The sequence below is a fragment of the Camelina sativa genome, chromosome 6 (assembly GCF_030686135.1).
Source record: "Camelina sativa cultivar CO46 ecotype springtype chromosome 6, ASM3068613v1".
Taxonomy (NCBI): Eukaryota; Viridiplantae; Streptophyta; class Magnoliopsida; order Brassicales; family Brassicaceae; genus Camelina; species Camelina sativa.
The window spans coordinates 26,485,069-26,499,649 of record NC_141885.1 but is presented as its reverse complement, the minus strand read 5'-3'; the positions used below and the strand labels follow the sequence as shown (position 1 = coordinate 26,499,649).

Below are 14,581 nucleotides of genomic sequence, written 5' to 3'. Positions count from 1 at the left end.
TTATTTACTCATATATATTAATTATTATCCAAATCGAAGCTCAAGTCGTTGTCTTGTCGAAGCCTAGAATTTGGTATTTTGGTCGGAAAGGTTCGTTAGTTCTCGGAGAAGAATGTCTCCATCTCAAACTTACTCTGTTTCTTGTACTTCTCCCTCTGTCGATAATAATACAACATCGATGAGACTTTCTTATCTCACGTGCTTCAACACTAGCCCTATTAAACGAGGATTAGAGTTATATATATATATTATATATTGTAATGAGAAAATGCAAAGCAATAGCCCGTATAGCTCAGTGGTAGAGCGTCAGTCTTGTAAACTGAAGGTCCGTAGTTCGATCCTGCGTGTGGGCACTTTTTTTCAACACCTTACTAATTTTATTTGTGTGTAAATTAATTGTAAAGAATGATCATATCATACGATGGTTAACTATTGACTGGTTCTACGGATGGACCTTTGAGCTTGCAAGCGATGTATATAAATTAATCTTGTCCAGAAAAGATATACAAACAATTTGGTTTTTGTAAAGTCAATTATTCATAAGATCAAGCGTATGTCTTCTCTCTTCCGGAATATGTGCCTGATTGTGCAACTCGAATGTGTTAATAAGAGAGGTCAATAACTAATTAATTACTACACATTGTTTGCTTACCCAAAATGTTTCTCGTTGACATTACTAGACAAGTAGGCGTTGTGTTATAAAGAGAAACCGCGTGTGACAGTTTGGAGATGTTTTTTTGTTGCAGTGAATAATTAAGGATTTTTCTTTTTCTTTTTCTTTCACCCATAGATTACTTATTAAGATTTTATACGACAATGTTACAAAGGTTTTGCGTCTTTTAGTGGTAAATGTTTTAAATTCTGTATTCTCAAACCATAGAGATGCTCCAAATTGTATCTGTTGAATATCATGTCATGGCCCTTCGAATATATTAAGCCACTGAAACTGAAGCATTCCGATAAACTATGCTGATGTTCATAAAGCAGTTGACTTTCCACCTTTGAAGCAATTGTTTCGTCATCTTTACTGTAATGGATGGTCCACTTTGGAAAAAGTGTATAATCCGGATAAAAACAACAAAGTGTAAGTATAATAATCCACAATATACATTATCTTGCAACGAAAACAAATGTTAAAGTGGTACGGGTACCTAACCTTATGAAATTACGTGGGATGATAAACAGTTTGGGAATTAGGAGTGAGAATGTGAGATTGGCCACTAACTAGAATCATTGCAACCTATAATAACAAAAGACATACAAAAAAAAATTAAAAAACATAATGTCAATTAAAAGGTAGAAAAACTTTATAATTCCTCTCTTAAGGACATATACAAAGAATATTTGAACCAAAGAATACAGTTAATAACAATATATAATGACAACTATAAGTATGATCAATCATATAAGTGGAGCTGGCTTGGGTGAGCTGGAAGACAACAACCATATGAAGTCCATAAACACTCCTCATAAGTCAAATGTCCTTGGATCCCGTTACACCACACCCCCGCGTGAGAATCTCAAAATATATGATTGATTATTCATTCATTAGTTTATTTTTATATATAATATATTATTCATAATTTATTTATACATGTTATAAAATATATCCATGGACCATGCATTAATCTAGTAAATACCGAAACTGAATATTAAGTTTATGCTCTACTAATTCTTAATTTCCTGTCTACTGTTTTAGAAAAAAAAAAAATCATCTAAAGGCTCAGCTTAATTTACAATCAGTATGCAATGATTAGAAAGATATGATGTTATACTTATATGGACGATATACATGAAACTTTATGCAAGATCCAAAGAGTTTTGAGTCGTTAGTTAAGGAAGTGGATTACTGTTTAATTGTACCGTAAGTGAAGCCGATTATTGATTTAGTTATACTTATACATACACTCGAGTTCTAGTCTTCTAGATATTAGGTCATAGACCGTTTTGGTGGAAAAATTTATCAACACTTTTTAGCGTATATATAGATTATTTTATCCCAACGCCAATGACTAGTTCTTCTTTGGTTTACTTTCCAACGAACATTTTTGTCTTCTAACTAAACTTTATTAGTTAATACTAATATACATCCTATTTAAGTGCAAATATGAATAATAAAAATGAAGATTGTAAGCTGTTGAACCAGATGGGTCCACAATGGAAGAAGTAAACCGCCAATAGAAGAGCGACAAATTAAAACTCAGAAAGTGGAGGTGAGATCCAACGGTCATAATTCCAACGGGCGTCATTCTTGGCGCGTTTTTTGGTCCCCCATTTTGTCTTCCTTTTAATTCTTTACTCTTTAGACCCGTTGAGACTGTTGAGTTATATCATTAACAAGTAACAACACTTGTTTTTACTGATTCTAGAAAGAGTACGTACGTCTCAAATATCTCAATCCTACCTACACTAACAAAGGTAAAAACGTACGAGTTAGTCGGATCTCGGTCCATATTTACGCGGTTATCGAAGAAAACAATCAGTTGAATGAAGTCATTTGGTAGGTTTTTCCTTTAAAAGACTCAAATGGTTTTTACGTATACGATAATAAAATAAAGATGTTACATAAAGTCTTAAAGTGCGAAGAAGACCTGACCGGCAGGTGCACAGTCAGAAATAAATAAAATAAACTACAACAAATGGGGACAGGAACCAAACATCAACAATTATAACAACGCGTTTTTGACATTACTTCGTTTTTAATTTATCAGAGAAAAACGATGTTTATGTTTAACTACACCTCTCTCTCTCTACCTTCTTCACGCGTTTTCTTTTACTTTCTTTATTAAAAGACCTATTGAGTGTTTTTTTTTTTTTTCTCCTTACTAGCTTAATCTCTTTGCCCATTTTATAACACACATAAGATGTAAATTGTAAATATGTGTGTGTAATCGTTATATATTATTAGTGCCGTGTATTGTAAGATTTGATTTTGTGATCATGTATCTTAATATTTAACCGAGACTACTTTGAATATAGGAAGACTAGTATTATGAGTCTCTTATTAGAGTTTTCATCACACATTTATTACAAAAATGTAAATGTTTGAAAAGTCATCTTCAGATTAATTTCGCACTTGCTCATTCTTTTCCACTTTTTACTTCAAACAAAGAAAAGTGAGAAGTGAAAGGTGAAAGTAAAGGAGTAACGTTTATGTTAAACAAAAAAAGATTCAACGGTTGTATTTTAGGCGTGAAAAAAGAAAATTAAATTCCCGAAGATATATTATTTTATAACTTTATATCAAATGAATCTCTCTCTCTCTCTCTCTCTCTCTCTCTATCTTTCTATAAAAACCAACAACAAGTTCCAAGTTTCTCTCTATTACCAAACAAGCTCTGTATCTCTGTTTCTCAGATCTTCTCTCTGTTTTTTTTTTCTTCATAAAAGAGGGTTTTGATTCAACAGTTATGGTGAGAATATTTGTTCTCTACAATATACTAAACTCTTTTCTTCTGTCTTTAGTACCAAAGAAGCTACGAACTCTCTTCCCTCTCTCTTGGTTCGACAAAACACTCCACAAGAACTCACCACCGTCTCCATCAACGATGTTACCTTCTCCTTCCTCTTCTTCTTCGTCATCTGTGCCGACGAAAAGGATAGATCCGTCCGAGCTCAAACGGGTTTTCCAGATGTTCGACAAGAACGGCGACGGTCGAATCACAAAGGAAGAGCTCAACGACTCACTTGAGAATCTAGGTATCTACATACCAGACAAAGATCTGACTCAAATGATTCATAAGATTGACGCAAACGGTGATGGATGCGTTGACAAAGACGAGTTCGAGTCGTTGTACAGCTCGATCGTGGACGAGCATCAGAAAGATGGAGAAACAGAGGAAGAGGATATGAAAGACGCGTTTAACGTGTTTGACCAAGACGGAGATGGTTTTATCACTGTGGAAGAGTTGAAATCTGTGATGGCTTCCTTAGGACTCAAGCAAGGGAAAACCCTAGATGGTTGTAAGAAGATGATTATGCAAGTTGATGCAGATGGTGATGGTAGAGTCAATTACAAGGAGTTTCTTCAGATGATGAAAGGTGGTGGCTTTAGCAGCAGTAATTGATCTTTAAATTAGGGTTTTATTTGACAGAAGAAAAGAGTGTTTTATTCGATTGATTGGTTTGTTTTCTTGTTTCTCCTCTGTAAATAGTTTTTTTTTTTCTGATGACGAATCAAAACATTGTTGGTGTATCTTTGTTTTTAGGGTTTCTATGGGCTTATGTAAGATTCACCTTCACATTCATCTGGTTTAGTGTTCTTAAATAGATCGTTAACTGTTTCCTTATCAATATAGTATATTGCAGAACCAACCACACTTGTACCAATCTATAAGGCAAGAGTTAAATTCATGTCCTCACTCCCGAAACCTGATTTTTGTATGTAAACCTTAATGTTCTCTCTTCTACTCTAGTATGTGTTACACAGTTTCTCACATTACATTACATAAACAAATAAGATTCAACCACATCTAGATTTCACTAAAACCATTGAAGATTCAACCACAGTAGAGAAAGCTTTACCGATTGGAAGAATATACACCCGCAAGCATACATGCAAGTTGGCTTAGACGGCATCTTGTGAACTTCGCAATAGCTCACGGTCTATAGGTTCGAATTCTTTCAAATTGTTTACTACTTTCTCAACTTTCTTGGCTATCTGATCACTATGCTCTTCTACAATTCTTGCAAACGCATCTAGCTGTTCCCTGTATGCTGCACATAAGCGCTTCTTGTTTCGCAGCTCTATCGTCAGTTCTTGAATTCTCTTATCCTTTTCGTCCTACAACAACATATTTTACCAAAATGGTCTCATACACTTTGTGCTAAAAAAACTTCGTGTTACATTGCATAAGGAATGAAGTTAAGTTGTATACTGACCAGAGTTTGGCGAGCCTCGCGAGGTGAAACAACGAGTGGATGGTTATGCTCTTTGACAAATTTGGTAATGACCCATTTACCAGAACGGTCATACTTAACATGAATCATGGCCTTGCAACCTTCTCTAGTGCTTGGTCTTGGTTTCCTAACTGATCCAAACTTACCACGGATACTAACACAATGACCTTCTTTGTTACAACCAAATCTCCGGGCAAGAATCTTTCCATCCTTCTCGGATCTCCGGCAAGACATTATACGCATCACAAAACCTATACGTCTAGAGTAATCATCATAGAACATCTTAGCAGCATCCTCGGATTCAAATTCAATACCTTCACGAGGCTCTATGTCAAAATCATCATCATCATCTGTGTTGTTGCTGCTGTTCTTCGTTGCTGCTGGATCCTCCTCATCTTCCACTGCCAAAAATAGTAAGCGAGAATTACATAAAGCTTGAAAATTTATGTAAGCCACTTCACTTGAAAGCTCAATTTGAAACATGCAAGACGAAAATTTGAAAACTTTGAAACATGAAAGACGAAAACCAATTGAAAGAATCCGACAAATCGCTAATGTTAGCTGAATCAATCAAGAAAACTAAAGATCCAAGGACGAAAACTTTAATTGAAGAAATTGTTCATTAGGAATTTAGGAAATTGAAGAGTAAGATTGAATTAGCTGGGGAAATTTAGCTTACTGGATTTGACTGACGATCAGAGAAGGATCTTCGACTGCACGAGAGAGCACAAGAGAGAGATAGAGAGGTGACCTAAATTATTCTTTTAGATTTTGACTGGGCTAAATAGTAATAATAAAATATTTCGGGTTGTTTCTGGTAAAATTTTAAAGTTTTTTTTTTTTTGGATTTTTTTTGTCGTCTGATATTATTAAATAGTTTCATAGAGTTGTGAACTTGTGATTTAGTTTTTTTTTTTTTTCCATACTGTATTTATAAATAAATAAATAAATAAAAGACAAAACAGGACTCTCGAGTTTAGTTTTGCAATTTGCAGAACCTAATCCGACGATGATTTACATAGTTCCCGAGCTACTTGAAGAAATATTTCTTGGATTGCCTTTGAAATCAGTACTCAAATTCAAAACTGTTTCAAAACAATGGAGATCAATTCTGGAATCGAAGTTGTTCGTGGAGAGGCGTATGAATGTTCAGAACAACAACCGCCGGAAAATCCTGGCTGTCGGAGACCGGAACGAGTCGGGACTCGAAAGTGACGAAGAAATCGATATGGTTTATTTAAACTACTGCGATGATGATGCCACACGACCGTCCCTGACATTTGAGGGTTTGTTCTGCATCCCAGAACCAGGTTGGATCAATGTTTTGAACCCATCGACCAGACAACTCCGGCGATTCCCTTGTACCCCAGATCATCCCGTGCCTTCCTTTATTCTTGAACGTCAGCTAAGAGGTAATCTGTTTATATGCTCTGTATATAAGAGTCTTACTTAAGTCATCAAATATGGATTAGAGAGTTGTCTGAAAAGTTCAAAACAAAAAAAATTGCAGACACACCATTCCTCACTTTCTTTTCGGGAAACTGGGCTATGGGATTCGGTAGAGACAAAGTTACGGATTGCTACAAAGTGGTGAGGATGTGTTTTTTCCCTGTTGAAGAATGTGAGGTTCTTGATCTTGAAACTGGTGAATGGAGGAAACTTAATCCACCTCATCACAGGGTTGACGTGGGAAGGAAGTCAGTGTGTGTGAATGGGTCAATCTACTGGTTATACACTTTCTGGTGTTTCAAATTACTAGCCTTGGATCTACACACACTAGAGTTCCGCAATGTGTCGGTTCCAGGTATGTGGTTCAATTGGGAAATCCACATGGTGAACCTTGAGGGCCGTCTAGCCATAGCCAAAACCAAAAAGGCGCCAGAATGGGAACTAGAAATACTCAGCATGATAGATTCACAAGGAGATATATGGAGTAAGACTCACTCCATAAAGTTAGCCAGTATCATTATTAACAACCACCAATGTTGGTTCACGCTGGTCACAGTTTCTAAGTTTGGGAATCTTGTCTTTTATGACAATCACAAGAGGTTGTTCAAATATCATCCAGCGAAAGATGAGATTTGCTGTCTCTCCTCAAATATTTCGGTTATATCTCCTTACGTCGAGAATTTGGTACCACTTCCAGGATCAGGACCTAATCCGGAGGATTGGACATCTACTTGCGGATTGTTTTCGAAGCAACCAGAGCTCGGGAGGATCAACTTTCGGTTTTTGTTTACCACTTTAGTTGTAGTTGGTTATTACTATTTTAGATAATTCAAATTGAAGTAGTAAATGGAGTCCTCTCTGCCTCCTCGCATGTGTAACTTGCAAAGCAAGTACGAAGCGTCAAAATTTATCTCTGTTTACAGATTTTGACTAGGGGGCAAAAAAACTGGTCATGATATCATCAAGATTTACGGATTAACATTTTACATTAACGTAGCTCGGACATTTTTCTAGAAAGTTAATATTCACTTTACTCCTGCGTCGATTGCTATTTCACTTTGTTCTTTCAAAGGTTATCCGGTAGATGCCAATAGGCCCAATATGCCATCGGCTCAACAGTTAGTGAGAAAACGAAGTGTATGCAACAGCGTATAGGAAAGAACAGTTTAGTATAGTAAACCTACCCATGCGATAAACAACCATTTGGTTATTGTTTTGCCTGAAATGACTAACCGCTAGGTTTAAAGATTTACAAGATTTGTTAGCTTTTTTTATTAGCTAATTCCTTCACGGCATAAATCATAATTTGGTCACTAAACGCATCTTATAGTAGTATGCACACGACAAAACGGTCGGACCATCTTTTGTTTACTTCCAAATTCATTGCTATTTTATTGATCTTTTTTTTTTTAACGCTGGATACTATTTTATTGATTGATCTTCTTTTTTTTTTTTTTTTATAAATGTTTTCTAATATGCTTTATTTATTTTTTGGGCAAACGTATCATATGATAGAGAAAAGAGTTTAACCTCTACTCCCGAAGAGAGGATACAACAAAACTACAAAAAAGCCTAATAAACCAAAGCCTCCACTAACATCGTATGCGAGCAAAAGCGAAAGCTATTAACAACAACAATGCTCAAATTGAGACTATAGGATAAGGGTGAACTCTCATGTTCTACCAAAGCAACATCTAACCAAGAGCATCCAATAAAACAAACATCTTTAGCTTGGAAGTCCTTGCCAAAACCACAAGAAAGAGGAAACAAAGCCTCCAAAGACACACTAACGTAACGTTAAACAGTCAGCTATTCTATAGGGATGCTTTCATGGGAAAGGGTAAATTGAAGTGTAATTCCAAAGATAAATTTTAGTAATCGGTAATTGCAGATCAAGTTATTTACCGATTACCCTAAAAATCTAACTAGTATAATAAGAACACTATATAAAAAAAATAGCAACAAACAATTAAAATAAAAGAAGCCAATATTTTTGTTTACTTGGGTAAGAGATTATGATGCCAAATATTTGTACAAAACACTTTTTAATAACGTTACCTACACGTTGGAACTTGAGAGTATTTTATTTATTAAAAAAGCACCATGTAAATATTACTATTATAAAGGAATTGAAAAGGCAAATGAAAATATGAAATCTTACGAAAATTAAAGTGAAAACCAAAGATATTGTTTTTAGTTCTAAATGATTATAATTAAGTTTTCAACCCATAGACAAATTTTTGGAATTATTTTTGTTTCTCTGTATAACTACAATTACTTTGAGAAGAGAAAAGTTGGAATAAGTTTAAAAAAAAAAGATAATGATGAACTTTTATATCTATCTTATAAACAAGCCCAAAAAAGTAACAAAAATCTAATAGAAAATTTTAAAAAATAAGAAGGAAAAGGAAGTTAATCTCTGCGCTTTTAATCCCCCTTTCAAGAACCATATAAGAAACAGACAAATGGAATGGAAAAGATTATGAGGGAAGAAGAGAGGAACCTAAATCCGATGGACTACCTAGTTGTCGATCTGTTGGAAGAAATATTCCTACGACTGCCATGCAAATCAATCCTCAAATTAAAAACAATCTCAAAGCAATGGAGATCAATCCTCGAGTCGAGGAGGTTCATGGAGAGGCGTGTGGATTTTCAGGCGAAGGTGAAAATCCTAGCTGTCAGAGATGACCGAACCGAGTCTGGATTCGAAGGGGATGAAGAGATCGAGATGGTCTATCTACACTGCGATGATGATGCCACACGACCCTTGATAACATTTGAGGGTTTGGTATGCATCCCGGAACCAGGTTGGATCAACGTTTTGAACCCAACGACCAGACAACTCCAGCGATTCCCTTGTACCCCAGATCATCCCGTGTCCGACGTTAATCTTAGACGTCAGATACAATGTAATCTGTTATATGGTTTATTATAAAAGAGTCTTAAGTCAGATATGGATTAGAATTGTCTGAAAAGTTCAAAATTGTTTTGCAGGCACACCATATCTCACTTTTTTTTCGGGAAACTGGGCTATGGGATTCGGTAGAGACAAAGTTACGGATCGCTACAAAGTGGTGAGGATGTGTTTTGGTCATGTTGAAGAATGCGAGATTCTTGATCTTGAAACTGGTGAATGGAGGAAACTGAATCCACCTCCTCACAAGGTCGATGAGGGAAGGAAGTCAGTGTGTATAAATGGGTCAATCTACTGGTTAAACACTTTCTGGTGTTTCAAATTACTAGCCCTGAATCTTCACACACTAGAGTTCCGCAATGTTTCGGTTTCAGTTCCGCGGCGCCATGATGCAATCCAGCTGCTGAACCTTGAGGACCGCCTAGCCATGGCCCAAACCATGGGTTGGCCAGAATGGGAGCTAGAGATACTGAGCTTAATGGATGTAGAAAAAGAAATATGGAGTAAGACCCACTCCATAACGTCAGCAAGTATCATTATTTACCACCCACAGAAGTCTAGTTGGTTCACGGTGGTCACAATTTCTAAGTTAGGGAATCTTGTCTTCTATGACAATCGCAAGAGATTGTTCAAATATAATCTAGAGACAGATGAGATTTGTTGTCTCTCCTCAGATATTTCTGTTATATCTCCTTACATCGAGAATTTGGTACCACTTCCTTCGACATCAAGACATCATGCGAAGGATTACAAAATGATGACATCTACTGTACTATCTACTTGCGGATTGTTTTTCGAAGCTAAGCAACCGGAGCTCGAGATATCAACGAAGATTAAACTTGGGGTTGTGTTTGCCACACTAGTTGCGGTTGGTTATATTTGTTTTATATCATTCAAATTGAAATAAGTGGATTCATGTCCATTTGCATGCATGCCCCCTCCATGTAACTTGTGAAGCTTCAAAACTTTCTATCTGTTTACTAATCTTGACTAGGGGCCATTGGCCCTAGCTAAATTATATGTAATACTGTATTATTGAATTATGGTTAGCATGTTATTGGCTAATTAAACGTCTCTCTTGTTCACTTATTAGAGTCTTGTTGTCTAGCTAGGTGTGAGTGGGAGCTTTTGGTTGAAAATATCTTTCTCTTCGGAGTAATTCAATAGTTGTAGTGTTAATTATATAGTTTGACTCTCTAATGGTCTTCGCCACTGCGTTTTGGAATATTATTATTATTTGAAACTTAATAAGTCTTTTCGGTTTTTTGAATTGGAACGTATTTTGTTGTTTTCGAATATTCAACAGTTTATTGAGCGGATTGTATCCTTTTTATTGTATGATAGCTATGACTTTTGGATGCACTCATCAACGACCAGGTCAGATTAATTCAGGTTTAAATAGTAAAAACAAATGAAAGAGAGAGATCCATTTATTCATATCGTGTTTTCTTTTATCAATAGTTCAATACACATGCAGAGATAGTTCTACTTCCCTGATGAGACATTAGGTTTGGATACACTTTGTAATGTACTTGCATGGAAACCTAATCAATTCAGAAACCCAAATAACAGAATGAATTACATTGGAACTCATACAAATAAAACAATTCATTTTTCTATTTTGTTTCTGGTACAAAAAAGCTTGAAGACACATAGGAGTGTTAAATTTGTTCAAAACACTTACAAATAAACAAGTCGGAAGAGTAATATAAATTATTTTTACATTAGACACAATATATATATATATATACACATAGAAAATTAAAAATATGAACTAAGTGCAACAATTATTACACGTTATACACGGTGAACATAGAGAAACAACTCTACACGTTATACATAATTAGAAAAATTGAAATATAAGAAAACCTGCTTGTATGAATGATAATTTAGCTAAGTGCATGCCGTTACGAGAAATGTGCAAAAGCAAACTTAGCAACTAAACAGAGCATGGCATGAACACTTTATCTAGTATAATGGAAACACTAATATTTTTGACGCGTTCTTTGTAGTTAGTTACAGCTAAATGCATCACTAACAGTCATAAGCAATTAGTTGGCATTTTTCCTTTTTACTTATCAGAGTAATTTTGAAAATCAGAAGTTATCTAACCATCAATGTAAGACTATCCTCTTCTAGCAATAAAGAGGAGTTTGTTTTTACACATCCCCATCATTATTTGTCAGCAAGATGGTTTCTTCATACTAGAATTTTTATAAAGATCTCATGATGTGGTAATTTAATAATCATCGAACAAAGCAATTGAAATAATAACTCATACTAAGACCATGTTTATACGATTCGATAATAGTAAGTTATTATTTTGACGCGTTGGTTAAACTTTGTAGTTAGGTACAGCTAAACTAAGTGCATTATCAATAGTCAGTAATTAGTTGGCATTTTTCCTTTTTACTTATCAAAGTAATTTTGAAAATCAGAAGTTATCCAACCATCAATGTAAGACTATCCTCTTCTAGCAATAAAGATGAGTTTGTTTGTTGCTTCACCTCTTTTTTTTTTTTTTACACATCCCCATCATTAGTTGTCAACAAGATGGTTTCTGCTTACTTTTTACCTTCACGCGGATTCCGAAGGTGCTTATAAAGATCGAGTCATTTGTCATTGTGATTTTCGTATTGAAGTCGACGTTCTTGTTCTTTCTAATTACTCTTGGTATGCTTCTTATTTCTTCCTAGTGTGTCCTCTTCAATTTTCCGCATGAGATTGCTTTCGTTCCTCAATTTTGGGTTTGCTTTCGTTTTATTTCCTTCGGTTGTTTAATGACTATCATCTGATTATTTCTCTGTTTTTTAAGGTTTAACACTTAAACAAACTTTGGAAAGAATCATGGAGAGAGTTGAGAGAGTAAAGGGTATCAATGAGGTTTATGCCACAATCAAAAAGATTGCTTCTCGCCTAAGCATTACTGAGGATCAAGCTACTTTTTTACTTTTGTTCTTTAAATGGTATATGTATCTACTTTTCTTAATAATTCTAATTTTTTCCATTCTTACTTTGTTCTAATGTTAGTGATTATGAACTTTGAATTTGGTTAGGGATGAAAAAAAAGTTGAGAAAGCTTGCGATCCTGTTACTGGCTCATCGACCTTTTACTTTCTCACCAATCCTGCGTCAGATTCGGCTATGGTATGTTTCTTATTCTCTTGGTCATTTTCAAGAATTGTCACCAAAAAAAAAACTATATTAGATTCTGATTTTATACCAAGTCTCTAATTCTTTTATACATTTCTAGACCAAATGCCGTCTTTGCGGGGTTCTTAGACCATCATTAGTGGGAGGAAGGAAGAACGTTACTCAAAAAAATAAAAAGAATTATTTTTATTACAGATTTTCTTTTTTCATTTATTTTTTAATATGTGATCCACTAAATAAGTGACATTTGTCTCATTTCTTATGAATATCGATTCTCAAATTGCTCTAGGTAGAATCGTTACTCCTACTTTTTTTTTCTCTCTCATTTTTTTATTAAGAGTATTTGTATGAGTAATCGCCGGTAATGATGCTGTTAGTGATTGTCAAAACCTTGGATGCGGTCACTATGTTTGTTTGAAGTGCGTTAAAGTTAACAACAACACATTTCATCTTCGGAGTTGGGATTTTTTTTTTTTTTTTTCGTGAGCTAAAATGCTCTGTATTCATTTCTGTAGAACACATCGAGCCCAAAACACATGATCTGGACAATTGGGACTTGTTCTGTCCAGGTGGTCACTGCGGGAAAATGTATTTACATTCTCGGATAAAAAGCATCATGTCTGAGGAAGCAGTAACAAAATACGAGGTTTCCGTGCTTGAGAGTTTTAAAAAGAGTCGGCTCGCAGACGGTCCAATTGGGTAAAGGCTAGCACAACATTGCTTGATTTTTAACTGATCAATTATTTGTTCATTTTTATACTAAATTCAATTTCAAATACAAAAAGACTTGAAAAAGGGTAAATGTTATTACAAGCTTTAATTATTTTTCGAATACACAACAGACTTGGAGAAAACAAAAAGGAGATATGATTTGTGGCTGGTCTGGAATCTGGATGCTTTACTCGGAAGTATTCAAGAAGGAAGTATTCAATAAGGAAGTACTCATATCTTACACGTCGGTTTAGGGCTCATATTCTCATAAGATAGAAATTAAATTATAGTTAAATAATTTAGAACCGAGGTGTGGTTCTTTAATTAAAAAATAATATTTGACAGAAATAAAATTGATTTACATTGTAATTGACCCCGTTTATTACATTAACAATACTTTCATCCACTACCACTAGAGTAGAGAGAATGTATTGGCATTACTTACTCGCCATGGGACCTTTATCATGTTTATCGTTTATTAAGCAATAAAAATGCGTTTATGAAAGAAAAAAAAATGTGAAGAAGAATCCCAACTACTGTTTTGCAAATTTCAATTGACTACATCGCTGTGTTTAATAATTGGTCAGCTATGTTTATGAAATAGTAAACGCAACTACTATTTGATTATGTTGGTAGAGAGAAAGAGGTCTGGGGCAACTCAGAACCGACATAACTGAATAAACCAAACTGAGTTTACTTTACCCATGTCAACGAGTCAACGACATTAGAGATCAAATAAATAAATAAAGTGAAATCCCAGTGGGTCTATCTACTGGTTACACATTCAGAGGGTTTACAAAGTACTAGCCTTGGATCTTCACAAGGAAGAGTACCGTAAAGTTCCAGTTCCGGCTACGTCAATCACGCTGGACACTCAGATAGTGAACCTTGAAGACCGTCTAGTCCTTGCTATAACCAGAGTTAGGCCTGAATGGATACTAGAGATATGGGGCATGGATAGAGATAAAGAAAGATGGAGTAAGAGTTACTCCATAAGTTTGGATCCTAGTAGAGTTGTTTCCTGGCGAAGGCAGAAAAGGTGGTTCACCCCCGTGGCAGTTTCTAAGCAAGGGAATCTTGTCTTCTATGACAATAAGAATAGAAGACAAGATGTTATTATCCGAGGACTGATGTTATTCGTTGTCTCTCCTTAAACACTTGTGTTATGTCTCCTTACATGGAAAATTTGGTCCCACTTCCGTTAAAACCAAGCCATCCACTTCCTGCTCGGAGAAACTCGGATTTAGAAATGAGAATGTCTAGATGCCGTTTGTTTTCGACGCCAGGTTCTTGGATATCCAAAGTTTTGAAAAAGAATGTTTGGATTCTAGATATTTTGTTTACATCTTTAGTAGTAGTTGGTTATATTTGCTTGCCTCTCTGGGAGTTATTTATCTAATGTCAACATTGTTATTTGGTTCCATTTACTTCGAGATCTTAATGATACTTATTTTG

General features: G+C 35.2%; 4 protein-coding genes, 1 non-coding gene and 1 pseudogene across 7 annotated transcripts; 5 read left to right on the top strand and 1 right to left on the bottom strand.

Moving 5' to 3' along the window:
• The first annotated feature begins 281 nt into the window (after positions 1–281).
• On the top strand, positions 282–353 carry TRNAT-UGU (transfer RNA threonine (anticodon UGU)). Its single transcript has one exon. It is a non-coding gene; the product is annotated as a tRNA-Thr (tRNA).
• A 2,893-nt stretch (positions 354–3,246) lies between these two features.
• On the top strand, positions 3,247–4,314 carry LOC104793261 (calmodulin-like protein 5). Its single transcript, XM_010519586.3, has one exon. It carries the CDS (start codon positions 3,411–3,413, stop codon positions 4,065–4,067), a length of 657 nt encoding a protein of 218 aa, XP_010517888.1. The 5' UTR covers positions 3,247–3,410; the 3' UTR covers positions 4,068–4,314.
• A 61-nt stretch (positions 4,315–4,375) lies between these two features.
• On the bottom strand, positions 4,376–5,717 carry LOC104793258 (protein FAR1-RELATED SEQUENCE 5). 2 transcript variants are annotated; one of them, XM_010519583.3, is made up of 4 exons: positions 5,579–5,717; positions 5,214–5,300; positions 4,882–5,150; positions 4,376–4,783 (listed from the first exon to the last, which is right to left on the bottom strand). In XM_010519583.3, coding segments are annotated over exons 1-4 (573 nt in total). In that variant the 5' UTR covers positions 5,580–5,717; the 3' UTR covers positions 4,376–4,567. The 2 variants fall into 2 exon arrangements, with proteins under 2 accessions (XP_010517885.1, XP_010517884.1); XM_010519582.3 differs by having other exon boundaries at positions 4,882–5,300.
• Positions 5,718–5,908: 191 nt separating this feature from the next.
• Positions 5,909–7,176, top strand: LOC104793259 (F-box/kelch-repeat protein At2g43270 pseudogene; annotated as a pseudogene). Its single transcript, XR_015560456.1, has 2 exons — positions 5,909–6,311; positions 6,410–7,176. The product of XR_015560456.1 is annotated as an F-box/kelch-repeat protein At2g43270 pseudogene (transcript).
• Positions 7,177–8,813: 1,637 nt separating this feature from the next.
• On the top strand, positions 8,814–14,555 carry LOC104699425 (F-box/LRR-repeat protein At2g43260). The gene is given in 4 exon segments (XM_019246439.2): positions 8,814–9,245; positions 9,343–9,547; positions 13,887–14,238; positions 14,241–14,555. Coding segments are annotated over 4 exon segments (1,269 nt in total). The 5' UTR covers positions 8,814–8,818; the 3' UTR covers positions 14,526–14,555.
• LOC104793257 (uncharacterized) lies at positions 11,797–13,532 on the top strand. The gene is made up of 5 exons (XM_087455551.1): positions 11,797–11,935; positions 12,078–12,228; positions 12,319–12,409; positions 12,931–13,114; positions 13,258–13,532. The coding sequence occupies exons 2-4, from the start codon at positions 12,110–12,112 to the stop codon at positions 13,021–13,023; spliced, it is 303 nt and encodes a 100-aa protein (XP_087311677.1). The 5' UTR covers positions 11,797–11,935; positions 12,078–12,109; the 3' UTR covers positions 13,024–13,114; positions 13,258–13,532.
• Positions 14,556–14,581: the final 26 nt, after the last annotated feature.

Excerpts from the sequence above, each read along its gene's own strand:
- LOC104793258 (XM_010519582.3), bottom strand. Across the intron at positions 4,784-4,881 it reads GCGAGGCTCGCCAAACTCTG|GACGAAAAGGATAAGAGAAT; the intron begins GTCAGTATACAA and ends ATGTTGTTGTAG.
- LOC104793257 (XM_087455551.1), top strand. The coding sequence starts at position 12,110 with ATGGAGAGAGTTGAGAGAGTAAAGGGTATCAATGAGGTTTATGCCACA. Across the intron at positions 12,229-12,318 it reads TTACTTTTGTTCTTTAAATG|GGATGAAAAAAAAGTTGAGA; the intron begins GTATATGTATCT and ends GAATTTGGTTAG. Across the intron at positions 12,410-12,930 it reads CTGCGTCAGATTCGGCTATG|AACACATCGAGCCCAAAACA; the intron begins GTATGTTTCTTA and ends TCATTTCTGTAG.
- LOC104793261 (XM_010519586.3), top strand. The coding sequence starts at position 3,411 with ATGGTGAGAATATTTGTTCTCTACAATATACTAAACTCTTTTCTTCTG.